The sequence below is a fragment of the Puntigrus tetrazona genome, chromosome 18 (genome assembly GCF_018831695.1).
Source record: "Puntigrus tetrazona isolate hp1 chromosome 18, ASM1883169v1, whole genome shotgun sequence".
NCBI lineage: Eukaryota > Metazoa > Chordata > Actinopteri > Cypriniformes > Cyprinidae > Puntigrus > Puntigrus tetrazona.
The window spans coordinates 914,791-928,206 of record NC_056716.1 but is presented as its reverse complement, the minus strand read 5'-3'; the positions used below and the strand labels follow the sequence as shown (position 1 = coordinate 928,206).

At 38.9% G+C, this 13,416-nt stretch overlaps 1 protein-coding gene across 1 annotated transcript in view; it reads left to right on the top strand.

Moving 5' to 3' along the window:
* map3k10 (mitogen-activated protein kinase kinase kinase 10) overlaps positions 1 to 11,157 on the top strand; it is a 32,585-nt gene extending 21,428 nt beyond the window's left edge. Inside the window, exons 2-11 of the mRNA XM_043265020.1 lie at positions 2,457 to 2,637; positions 2,719 to 2,867; positions 2,974 to 3,149; positions 4,332 to 4,578; positions 4,972 to 5,094; positions 5,360 to 5,495; positions 6,343 to 6,452; positions 6,606 to 6,844; positions 7,077 to 7,611; positions 8,224 to 11,157. Of these exons, the coding sequence (XP_043120955.1) occupies positions 2,457 to 2,637; positions 2,719 to 2,867; positions 2,974 to 3,149; positions 4,332 to 4,578; positions 4,972 to 5,094; positions 5,360 to 5,495; positions 6,343 to 6,452; positions 6,606 to 6,844; positions 7,077 to 7,611; positions 8,224 to 8,639 (2,312 nt within the window). The 3' untranslated portion in view covers positions 8,640 to 11,157. The remainder of the gene's footprint in view (positions 1 to 2,456; positions 2,638 to 2,718; positions 2,868 to 2,973; positions 3,150 to 4,331; positions 4,579 to 4,971; positions 5,095 to 5,359; positions 5,496 to 6,342; positions 6,453 to 6,605; positions 6,845 to 7,076; positions 7,612 to 8,223) is intronic.
* Positions 11,158 to 13,416: the final 2,259 nt, after the last annotated feature.

Genomic DNA, 13,416 nt, shown 5'->3' with positions numbered 1-13,416 from the left:
GCTTGTGATGTGCTGGTCAAACAGAAACTCAGCTGTGTTCTCTTCCTGTCTCTCTCTCTCTCTCTCTGCTCCCGTTTGCATATGTGTGGTGATAATGCGCTCCACCCGTCCCGTCCCCACCCCGCTCAAACCAGTCCAGCTTACTATTGACACTCCAAACATTTCCATAGCCTGCCCGCACACGGAAACGCAGGAGGAAATACATGGAGGAGGGACAGAACAGACAAGCATCGCTCTCTCATACAGTTCACATCTCACATATTAATACATAAATGTAATACACACACGCACATGACGTATAGTACAGTAAAGAAAGCTATAGCTCGCGTTGTATTAATGGTTCATTCTATACGGCGTGACTCATGTTCGTAAATGTGTACTTGACTCTAGTCGAGCTCTTATAAGTCTTTATGGCAACTGTATAATCTCATGTGGCGTGACTAGTCTCTTTTTTTTCCCTTTGTGTCCCTATTGACTGTAATTCTTGTTCTAATAAACCAAGTGTGTGGATCTTGGTAGTTTCAGCACACATAGATCTGAATTCAATGAATAACAATGCCTGTGTCCTTCAATGGCACTTCTGTGAAATATTGACACCGTTGTTGACATGCAGTTTACTGTCGCCTGTTGTGTGTATGCACGTATAGGTTAAAGCCAGTCATGCGTCTCGCTTGTGATGTAAAGCTAAGTTTGTGTCATGTATAGATGAGTTTGCACTTTACCTCAGCTATGCGAGAGAGAGAGAGAGAGAGAGTGTGTGTGTACTAGATCTTGTTTCTCTTTGGGTTCTGTGTTGCCTGCATACATGCTACTGGCTGATAAATATTTGATAGAGCTCTAAAAGTCAAGAAGTCTCAGTTTTGCCGAGTCTGTTAATTCAGAATTGGCCTGGTTTAGTTTTTTATTACTTGGTATTATTGTAAATGATTCGAATGTGTTCCATTCTGTACACTACACTGTAAAAAAAAAAAATCTATAAAATTGATGTTAAAAAAAGGGCATTTAGGGTTGCTGGAATTCTGGAAAAAATATGGTTTTACGACTTTGACTTGCATTTAAGGTTAAACATTGTAATTTCATTAACTGAAGAAACTGTGATTTTTTTTCATTTCATTTCTTTTTTTTTGCAACCAATAGAAAGACTTTTATTCAGCTTTTAGAAAAAATGAACCCTTAAGACAGGTCACATTTAGTATATTTAGGTCGCTCTAGTATTACCTTGTGCCGTTTTGTTCATGTTTTTTAGGACATGAATATTTTCTGCATAATTTGGCTAGTTTCTTCCAAGTGACATTAGTAATTTACCATACAGTTTAAACGGACGCTTGACCTTTTAAAGGTTACTTAACCTAAAAATAAAAAATTACACGTATAATTTCCTGACTGTAATGCTGCTCACAATGTCTACATTCTTTAGATCAAAAGAAACAAACATTTTCCAAAATCGTATCCATCTCTATGGAATGAACTGATGTCTTCTGATATAAAATGATAGATTTATATAACAAAATTACCAACGCTATCTCCTGATCAATTTGTATGTTTTTTACGAGGTAATTTGTATGAATTCATACGACCTCACTTGTATTATTTTGTCTGATTTGTCTAAACCCCAGTGACGGGTAGGTTTAGGGGCAGGGTTAGGTGTAGGTCGTTCATACTAATTCATACGAATTGTGTAAAACTCGTAAAATATGTAAGATTTGGCGAAAATCGTAAGAATTTGTACAAGTTAGGTCGTATGAATTCTGAATTAGCCACCTCATTTGAACTTTACACCATCGCTTCTGGCCAACGTGTGTGTTTCACAAGGTGCTGACATTTACATAAAGATTGAATTCATGAATTGTGACCTCAATTTTCAAATCTTTTTCATTTTCAAAGCTTTTTTTTTTTAAATGGGTTCCATTATGACAGTACCGTCACTTTTCATGGTTCAGCTGATGCTTTAAATCCCACCCTAGGTTTTGTTCCCGGTGGTTCACTCAGAAATTCGTCACATGCGAATACCAATTCATTTTGAAAAAATGATGTGTAAAACAGTGAGAATGGGAATGTGGTGAAGAATAGGAGTTGGTATTGTGTAGGCTAGAATGAATTTGATATTCTGATCTAAGATGATCTGTAGATGCAATTTTGTTTTTGTCCTGGACTGATTCTCACATTGTGCCGTTGTCATATGACTCAAACGAGTGTTTAACATGTTTGCACTTGAGTTTTATCTTAAGTGCGAATCAAGGATATTGTTTGCCATCTTTGTGCAAAGCTTCTGTGTGCCAAATAATCTGGTTTGACTTCTAATGAGTGCCACTAAGACTAATTGCTATGTTACATGATGAAGTTAGCGCCGTTTCCTCTTTTCATTATTCAGAAATATCAACAAAAAGACTAAATATCACTGCGTTTATCTCCAGCCTTCTTCGTTTTCATGTTTTCTCTGTTCATTGCTCGCTCAGTTCTGATTCTGGAGCCCGTGGAGAGAGACGACCTGAGCGAGAAGACTCTGAAGATCACAGACTTCGGGCTTGCTCGGGAATGGCATCGCACCACGAAGATGAGCGCAGCGGGCACGTACGCCTGGATGGCTCCAGAGGTCATCAAGCTGTCCCTGTTCTCCAAAAGCAGCGACGTTTGGAGGTGAGCTTCGGTCCTCCTTTGGACTACCTTTTGCGGCCTAAATAGAGGTTTTGCGGCTGATTATGGTATTTTTCGTGTCAGTTTTGGAGTGTTACTATGGGAGCTGCTGACTGGTGAGGTGCCATACCGTGAAATTGATGCTTTGGCTGTGGCCTATGGAGTTGCCATGAACAAGCTGACCCTTCCCATCCCCTCCACCTGCCCTGAAGCTTTTGCACAGCTGCTGGGAGGTAAGAACAGTTACGATTGAACCACATGAAACACTGACCTTTGAGTTATCCACTCTTTATTTCATAGTATCATTATTTATGTCTCTCTCTCTCTCTCTCTCTGTAGAGTGCTGGTGTCCTAACCCTCATGGACGTCCATCTTTTGGAAGTATCTTGAAAAGGCTGGTGGACATTGAGCAGTCAGCCATGTTTCAGATGCCCCTCGAGTCTTTCCATTCCCTGCAAGAAGACTGGAGGCTGGAGATCCAGCAGATGTTTGATGAATTGCGAGCAAAAGAGAAGGTTAGGACCATAAATCGATGTTTTTGTTTGCATAATATGTGTGTGTGCTGTGCATGTTTATTATCTATATATAAATACACAGGCATGTATATATTTAAGAAAAATATGTTGTTTACATATTTATAATAAAATATATGAATATAAACATGTACATGTAAATATTTTAAAAAATATATTCTGTATGTATATCTATATTAACATAATAAATGTACACAGAATACACACATTATGTGTACAGCACTATCTATATGTCTGTCTATCTATCTCTATCTATCTATATATATATATATATATATATATATATATATATATATATATATATATATATATATATATATATATATTCTAAACGTAGAGGTATATATATACATATAAAATTTATAGTTAAACCATTTGCACAATAAACATGTCTTGTAAATGTAGGTATGTTTTTTTATTTAATTTCTAAATAAAATAAAGCAATAATACAGCATTTTTTAAATTTTTTATATTTGCTTTATTCCTTTATTGTCAATTAGCAACCAATATCAAATTATAATTTTTAAAAGAAAATTTTTTTAACGGAAAAAAAAGATAAAATAAAAACTAATTAATAATAACTTTAAAAAGTCTAGAGTTGGTAGGATGTTAATATGTTTCATTTTCACCAAAGGCTGAATTTATTTATCATAATACATTAATATGATATAATCTTCAGAAATCAAAAATGCTGATTCGGTGCTCAAGAAAATGTTCTAATTATTATCAAAGCTGAAAACATGCCTTAATATTTTTGTATCATGCTTGTTGATGAATAGAAAGTTCAAAAGAACAGTATTTATTTGAAATTTTAAGGCATTTTTAAACAATATAAAAGTTTTTACTCTTACCTCTGATCAGTTCGATGTGTTCTTGCTGAAAAAATTAAAAAAGTACACAAAGTACTGGCCCTAAAAAAATTAAACGATATTGCACATTTAGGTAAATATTTTATACATTTAGGATATAATTAAAGAAAGAGTACGGATTAGGCAGTTAGTACTACAATGCATGTTCACACACAAGTATTGTGAACCAAAGAGAGCATAATGCGTGGGAAAACCTAATCAGGTACGCTTAGGGAAATTACACTTGCAACAATATTATTAGCAATAACTTGTAGGCTTAGTGGATTAGTGCTCTAAATAATCGTCTGTTCATTAGGAGCTGCGATCCTGGGAGGAAGCTCTGGCGCGGGCAGCTGAGGAGCAGAGGGAGCAAGAGGAGCATCTGAGGAGGAGAGAACAGGAGTTAGCCGAGAGGGAGATCGACATTGTGGAGAGAGAGCTCAACATCATCATCCATCAGATGTATCAAGAGAAACCGCACGTGAAGAAACGCAAAGGCCACTTCAAAAAGAGCAGACTGCTCAAACTCGGCAGGGACAGCAACTGCATCAGTCTGCCATCTGGTGGGTGGAACACATACACCGCCTGTCAAAAGTCTAGCTCTCTTCTTTTCAAGCTGCAGTTATATGTTTGTAGTCATGTCAATATCATTTCATTTCATGACTGTCTATTTTAAGATGTGTTATGATGTAACGATGGCTAAACGTTTTTATATCCTTCACAAAAATAATCAGTCAAATTCAGCAAGCATGCATTCAATTGGTCAAAAGTGATCGGAAAGTAAAGATTTAATGTGACAAAAGCTTTTATTTCAAAATAAATGCAGGGTTTTTTTATGAGAAGAAGAACAATTTTTAATAATTAATAACCAGTAATAACTGTTAGTCTATTTAGTCTACTTAAAGTCTGTTTAATCGTATGTAGAATCATGTTCTGACTTAATCTGTCTGTTTTAGGTTTTGAACATAAGATCACGGTGCAAGCGTCACCCAGCGTGGACAAGAGGAAAGGTCAGGGTAGTGAAAGCACCACTCCTCCAGCCAGCCCAGGGGTCATTCCTCGCCTCAGAGCAATACGCTGTAAGTCAATGCCGGGATATTTAGTTTATATATAGGAGAATAAATAAGGACCAGATTACTGGAGTAGTTTAGCACATATTGATGTACGCCTGCATTGCCTTGTGCCAAGAATCAATGGCACTTAAAAGAGCTGAATGTGTCTGTGAAGTGCATATAGACCGCCTTAGCTTACATATTCGTGTTTCTATGTAATCCATACTTTATGCTGAGCAATATGTAGTGGGCAAAAACAGTTTTGTGAAATGTGTTTGTATTGCTGGTCTAGTGACACCCAGTGATGGAAGGAAGACGTGGGGCCGGACGGCAGTCTGTAAGAAAGAGGACCTAGGGACCAAGAAGAAGGGCCGAACATGGGGGCCCAGCTCCACACATCAGCGCGAGAGAGTCGGTGGAGAGGACAGGTACACCAAACAAATATACCTTTAAAGGTGTTGGATGTCCTTTTCTTTTTATTTATGGAACTACTTATTTCTTTATTTATAAATAATTTATTTACTTGTATTCTAAATGCCTTCATTGTCTGTAGGACTCCAATAATAATGATTTTTTTTTTGGTAATTATTTATTATTAGTGTTATTTTAATTATTTTGTGTGTGTGTGCGTACTGTTTAATTATTATGTATATATAAATACGCACACATACAGAATATATTCTGAAAATGTTTACATATATATGTATTTATATATTTATGTGATTATATTTTAAATTCTATATAAATAAATCTAATGTATAAACATTTTTCTTAAATATATGTGTTTGTATTTATATATGAATAATAAATATACACAGTACACGCTCATTGTCACGGTGAGGTTGCAGGAAGGAGCAGTTTTAATAATTCACAAACGAGTAAATAATAAAACTACAGGCAGGTAGGCAGACAGACTAAAACCACACACATTAAAGACGAGACCGGACGATCTGAACTGAAACAAACAGGAACTTGTGTGACAAAGCAAATGATTTAATTAACTCAAAACGCCTGAACGCAATGAGACAATTAACTCAAAGTAGGGCAAAAAGACCTGAACAATTAAACGGTAATAATTTACAATAAGGTCTCATCTCACCTTAGTTAACGCATTAATATTAACAATGGTAGCTTCATTTGTTACAGACGTTATTATTCTTTGTTTAAAAATTGCAAGTGTTATTTCATGTTAGCTTGAGTTTATTAAATTACAGTTACTGAATTTAGTGTAGAATTTTAATTTGATCGTATCATGCTGTTCCCCTTTTTTTTTAGGTTGAAGTCACTTGGGGAGGGTAAGGTGTGGTCCTCCAGCGCTCCAAATCTGGGGAAGTCCCCCAAACATGCTCCTATGACAGCTGGATTCTCAAGCCTAAATGAAATGGGTGAGTCTGAGTCCCATTCCGCTTACAGACATATAATGAACCTCCCTCTGATTTAAGCATTATCACCCAACACAATACACCAAACAGATAAAAACGTTCATGATCTGTTTTGTTTCTTTGTTAACGATTGATTCACATGTATCTTGTGTGTAGAGGAGCACTGCGAGTTCGATGACAGCTCCCCGGGACGCCCGGCTCCTGAGCTGGGCAGTAATGGAGCGATGGAGGAGGTGGGTTTAGGTTCGGCGGGTGTAGGGTCGGGTATAGGCTCCCAGGATTCAGTCCGGCGTTGCAGCCAGAGGAAGAAGAGTGACCTGCTGCTGCTGGGGTGTGCCTCCATACTGGCCGCTGTCGGCCTGGGCTCGGACATCTTCCAGCTGGGACGACAACAGGTACATTTATTACGAGAGACTGGGAAAGTGGGAAAGAAAAGTAAAGAGCAGAAGAAAAGAGGCTTAATAGGAGGGTTGAGTAATGTTTTTTTAGAATGCATCTCATTCCAAAACTGTGAGACCTCCATTCATCTTCTGAACACAAATTAAGAGCTTTCTTTTTTATTTGTATATTTATTCCTATATATAGTACTTTCCAGTTGAAATACAGTTTTCATTCACGTGTCTCCAGGTGAGTCAAGATGAGCAGGAAGTGCGAGAGGAGCAGAGGAAGAAGAAGGAGGGTTTGTTCCAGCGCACGGGCCGGTTCAGACGCAGCACCTCTCCACCCAGCCGCACACTGTCACTGTCCCTGTCCCACAACCGCCATCATGACTCCACTCTGCCCAGCATGGACCCGTCTCCCTCCGTCACCCTCCTCTCTTTGTCTTCTCTCTCTGACTGCAACTCCACCAAGTCCCTGTTGCCCTCTGATCCTGATGACTTTGCCCCGACCCCTAGTAGTGCTCTCCCGGTGGTCTCTCCCGCACCGTCATTAAACCCTCTGCTGGACCTGAGGGCGGAGAGCTTCAAACGAGAGCCCAATCAGTCCCTCACACCCACCCATGTGTCTGCAGCCATGGCGTTAAACCGCGGTCACCGCCGCACGCCCTCTGACGGCGCCATCCGTCCTCGAGCGCAGACAGTCGTGGGGCATCGCCGGACCCCTTCTGATGGGAGTATGCCCTTCCCGCCCGCGCAAGCCCCAACCATCTCACCGTATACAGGTACAGCATTCACTTGAAATGCTATTTGGTATCGGGTGAACCTCTGGTAAAACAGATCTTCTCATAATCTCATATTTAATCATAACTTGCATGATTCCACATCCTGTCATTTTTCCATGATATTTCCATGATGTGTAAGTTCTTTACAAAAAAAGGATTTAGGTATTTATTCATTCATTTACGCTTTTCTTTAAAGGTCATTCTGTAAAAGTCACGCCATAAAAGACAATATTTTATAATTACTAGGATTTTTTTTAAATTAAAGTAATTCCCATTAATTCCCAAGTGTTTCTTACAAATATCAAAAATATTATTTTTATTATGTTGCTTAAAATATATATATTTTTTGTTATATGGTATTTTGCAAAGGCATTATTTTATAACACCTTACATTTGTCCTGTCCATGCTCAGTAGTGATTGCCATTACTGTTATACAAGTATTTTATTGCTGTATATAAATTGCATAATGTTGCACACATTTAAAATAATACATAATTTGTTTCATAATATAGTAATGAGAATATTTTTTCTTTTTATATATATATATATATATATACTTATATCTTGTTTGTGAATTCAGATTTCACTTTCGTTCATATGTTCTTTTCCAGGTTCTCGTGAAACTCTAGACATTCCGCGCCTGCCTGACCCGTCCATGGTCTACCCCCCAGCCCATCGGCGCAAACCTCCTCCTCCCATCCCCGTCCCCGTGCCGGAGCCGGAGAGCCACGCGGGCACACTCGAGCGTCCCAAAACCCTGGAGTTCGCTCCCCGGCCCCGGCCCACTCCGGCTCGGGCACGTCCGGACCCCTGGAAACTATCGTCTCTGTCCCAGACGCTCAGTTCGTCTCCAGGTAGCAGCTGCGACAGTCCTCTGGGCTCGGGTGACAGCGGGGTGAGCGCCGGAGCGGGTGTCACTCATCAGAGCCTTCTCGACATGGACATGGAAGGCCAGAGCCAGGACAACACCGTCCCCCTGTGCGGACAGCACCCACAGGTCACTCTATGCGGACAACATTTCTCATAGAAAGACTTCTGTCCCCCGCCGTCCGGGGCTGACGCACCCTGAACCAGCACTCTGTGGCCATCGTAAGAGGTTTCCCCACAGCTTGCCCCGTGATCCCATCAGACCGCGCTCTCTGGCAGCTCTAACGGAAAAGCAGTGGCTAGACAGACGCCTTCTGGACAGGTTAAGAGATAAATGACCTTGATTTGTTTATCTCAGCCTGTCTGCAGTGACTCGTTCTCTGTGAGTTTAATGGGCCTCATAACGGCCTCGATCGGTCGGTTAAACAGCGGCCTGTAGTGAGCGGGAGAGGGCAGTCTAACTACCGTCGGTCTGTGACCTTCCTTGTTTGTCCATATCTCTGTTATCATAGGGCCAGTCTCTCTCGCATCTTCTTCTTCATCATGGCCTCCATGAATACAACCTGTTTTTTGGCCTGGAATTTTTTATTTTTTTTCCCCTCCAGTGTGTACGTTATACAGTTCAGCGCCGCTTTCTGTATTTACATTCAGTGTGTATGCGGTTAATTGCAATGACACTGGGAGCTCTTTTGCAAGCTGCATTCATTTTAATATATTGATACAATATAAAAATAGGTGTACCATAAGAATTTTATATTTTTCTTGTTTTGAAACGGATAAAACAGACTACATCTCAAACTACTCTCTGCATGACCTAATCAGAATGTGAGAGCAGTCCAAACGTGAAAAGAAACATGAGCAGATGCTTTCTCTCCATGTGTGGAAGTACTCGGCACTTTCCAGGGATAGGGTACACTTTTTTTTTTTAAGCATTAGAGATATAACACTCATGCTTTTGGCGAACTAATTAGGAAAAAAGAAAAGAAAACTTCAAATGTTTGTGTTCCTCGTAAAACGGGAATTCTGGTCTGTCCCACCTCAGAGGCCTTGATCATTTTGACGTATCCAACCAAATATAATGCTAAATTACACATATACACATTATGACAAATAAACCGATATTCATTATTATATTTTAATTAATGCAAAAAGTCCTATTCTCACATTTTGTAATACGCATAAGCAATAAAATTTAATTGCATGTTCTCCAATTGCATTTGACCAGTTCGACTTTCAGCTGTTGCCTATGGAATTAAAATAAAAACATTTTGTCTTTGTACATGGGAAGTAACTACAGCTCTACAGCCCCTATTGATAGCCAAAATACCAACAAAATTTAAAGATTTTATATTTGTATTTATTTTGATGTCTATATAAGCTCTGTTTAGTGATTTCAAATCATTTCTACAAGGGAAAGATTTTTTTTATGTTCTTTGAATGAAGTCTCTTGTGCTCACCAAGGCTGCACTTATTTGATAGAACAGCGTAAAAACGGTAATATTGTGAAATATATTACAGATTTAAAACCATTTTGATATGAATATGTTTTTAAAAAGGCTAAGCTGACTTTCAAGCAGCCATTGCGCCAGTCTTCAGAAATCATTCCAAAGACGCTGATTCGGTGCTCAAGAAACATTTGTTTTTACTATCAATGTTAGTAATAATTGTGTTGCTGAATACTTCAAAATAACTTTTTTAACAATGTAAAAGTATTTACTGTCCCTTTTGATTAAAAAATACTGGCCGAAACTTTTAAACAGGTGTGGGGCGTGTGTCCCAAATGTTGGTAGCATAGTTCAAAATATTACAGGAAGTGAATAAAACACTTAATGTCATTTTCTGAAGGTTAAGCTTTCGTACCCTATTCGTGGAAAGTGCTTGTTACTGTGCATGTCCGTCGGACTAAAACTAGATGAGTAAGGCCCTATTCCACTCATTCTGTTCAAGAGTGTTTCGAGTGAAAACCATTTACTTCCCCCTTTCGTCATAAATGTTTCTAAAAAGCCTCTGTTCTCCTCAAAACATGTCAGTTCCTATAAGGAGCATCTTGAGAAGAGGACGACGTAAATGGGAAAACTAGGGTTTTGTGATAATTGGCAATAAAAAAAGCAAACATGTACTACCTGTTTTTTTTTTTTTTTTTAATGTACCAGACACTTCCTTACCTCCTTAAAGTGATGTTCTTCCTCTACCTACTGAACAATTCAACCGAAGAGAAAGGAACAGTACGTATACACCAGATCTGACCATGCGTCACCACAGAGAGCATTGTGAAGGACACCGTCGTGTCGGGGCACATGGGAAGAGACGTGATGAGATCTTTAATGACGTTACGCTTGTGCAGAAAATGCGGGATGTTCTTTTGGCGGACTGAATGGTGCTGAGAAACGCACACTGGAGGGCTCTCAAATTCGTTGTGCTGAACCGTTCAACCTGGTAGTAGACAGTATTTTTTTGACTGTCCACCAATGAGTATGCCTGTTATGTGAGCGTGTGCGTGCGTGCGTGTGTGTGTGTGAGCGGACGGTTGTGTGTGTGTGTGTGTGCATGTGGTTTGTGTTCTTATTGTTATCATTTGTATGGGGTAAGTCTCTGTGCAGGGGTTGAACAAAACCCACCCCCTTATTTCCTGTGTGAGGAACACTAAGAGTATTTATTAAAATAATTGTTACAAGCAATGATGTGCTGGTTTTGATAATAATTACTGTCTTGTGTTTTCATAATCACACAATGTCTTGTTAAGAGGTGAGATTAGCGGTAGCGGTGGCAGTATCATTTGCATTTATGCATAAGCTTTTAATTCCACGGATAGAGTTTATTAGAATTAATTTTACTTACTTTGACGTAAGAACAAGTCTTATTGCGGATCTGTTGTGGTGAGGATTTATCTCCCCCCAAATAACAAACCAAACCGATTAATAATAATAATAATAATAATAATAATAGTGAACACTAGATGTCGACAATGTCCCGCAGTGCAAGTTGAACAAGTATGACGCAATGGATTCCTAGAGTGAATAGTGTTTTGTTTATGTTCAGGATGGCACAAAAAAAACAGCTTTATTATCCCTTCCGCTTGGTTTTTATAAAATAAAAAAATTCCGCAAAACATTAAAACACATTTACGTTTGAGAGCATTGCTGTTGACTTAAACATAGCATCTCTGTCTCCATCACACGCACGTGACTTTGGTCTGTTTACATCAGCGATTGTTCTCAGAGGACAATGGGAAGATGCCACACTGAGGTATTCTGCTCCACGGAGAGAACTGAGTGTATGGAAACAAAAATGTGAAAAGAAAATATATTTTTTAATATCTATAATCCGTGCCTTCGAACTGCTCGATGAAGATAACTGGCCGCGAATGCTAAAAACTGGGCCTGACTGCCTCTTTTAGCGGCAGCTATAAAAGCTGACTAAAGCTAGTTTCGTACAATAACGCTTTCACTACACATGTAGCTACACGCGCTCAAACACGGACACGGCTTTTCTCTCGTCCTTTGCTCTTTTCAGTGAAAGCAGCAGCAGCCTCTCTTTACGCTTCCAGACGCCGGCTAGTTACTTAGCAACCACACTTCACTTCCATGGCAATGCTATTAAAAGCAACGACAAAGAAAAAAAGGAAGATGGTGGACACGACAAATACACGAGGGAGCGTGTCATAAGAATTACACACAGATCATATTTTGACCTCTGCGTGTACAGTACTCTACAGTATTAGTTTCGTCGATTTATATTACGATTGATTTTGATAATGTTATTTTAAACAGATGCTTGTCTTAATTTTTTAATATTATAATTGGCCACCTTTAACCCTTTTCTGATATTGCTAATGATTTTGTCAGTGTAGCATTATGCAATTTATTATCCTGTTCTACTATGCAATTGCTTCTATAGATTTTCTGCTCTCGCTATTAACAAACCATTAAATATGACATGCGCCTCGATAAAGTCCTTTTGCTGTTTTTTGTAGTTAGTAAGGTAGTTGTTGAGTTTGGACATCAGGATTAGGGCTGCATATTTACTCATATAGCTAATATGATCATAATAGGTGTGTTAATACTGAGAATTGGTGCCTGTTGCTGATTTTCTTTCCTATTGTTTATCTTCTGTATTGATTCAGGTGTGTACATTTTGTGTTTCTCTCTCACATTTTACGTTGTCATGGATGTCATTATGGTAGGTAGTCAGTGACAGACACACCATGTCCCACTGAGAAAAAGAGTGATGGAAGAAAGAGACAGGGAGGAGGGAGAGACCGGCGGTTCCTCTGTTACAGTTCAGAATCTGTGGAGGATTCAGGCAAACACTGAATCTCTGGATGCTTGGCTGCTGGTGCTCCACGCTGCGAAAAGAGAAACCTAATGGGTACGGATTCAACACTATAGCTGTATGCACATTAAATGAATGGGTCTCCCTAAAATTTACATCTTGGCATCATGTACTCACCGTCATGTTGTTCCAAACCTGTATGACTGTACTTCTTTTGTAGAGCAAATTTTTTTTTTTTTTTTTTTTTTTTTTAAATCTCCAAGCAATACGTATATATTTTATATACAATACGTCACCATACAGTGAGTGGGCAGGCGTTGTCAAGCGCCGAAATTGCGAAATTTATACAAAAGTAGTCGCTCAGTCACTGTATTGTAAGCCTTCTGATAGGTTTGTGTGAGCAGTTATTCAACATTTTAGCTTTTATTTCTCACTCATTCAACATTTTAGCAAAGCCATAGTAAAAAAACAAAACAAAAACATTTTAACAAGAACTCATTTTAACTTGAGCACCACACTGGCATGTCACGTGGAAGGTGCACAAAAGTTTGAAGTTTGAGTACTGTGTCTGCTAGATCAGCGTGTACAATCCTGAGGCCCAACCAGCTCCAATACACTTGCCTGGAAGTTTCTAGTGAATTTTAAGACCTTGAGTACTTTTGTTC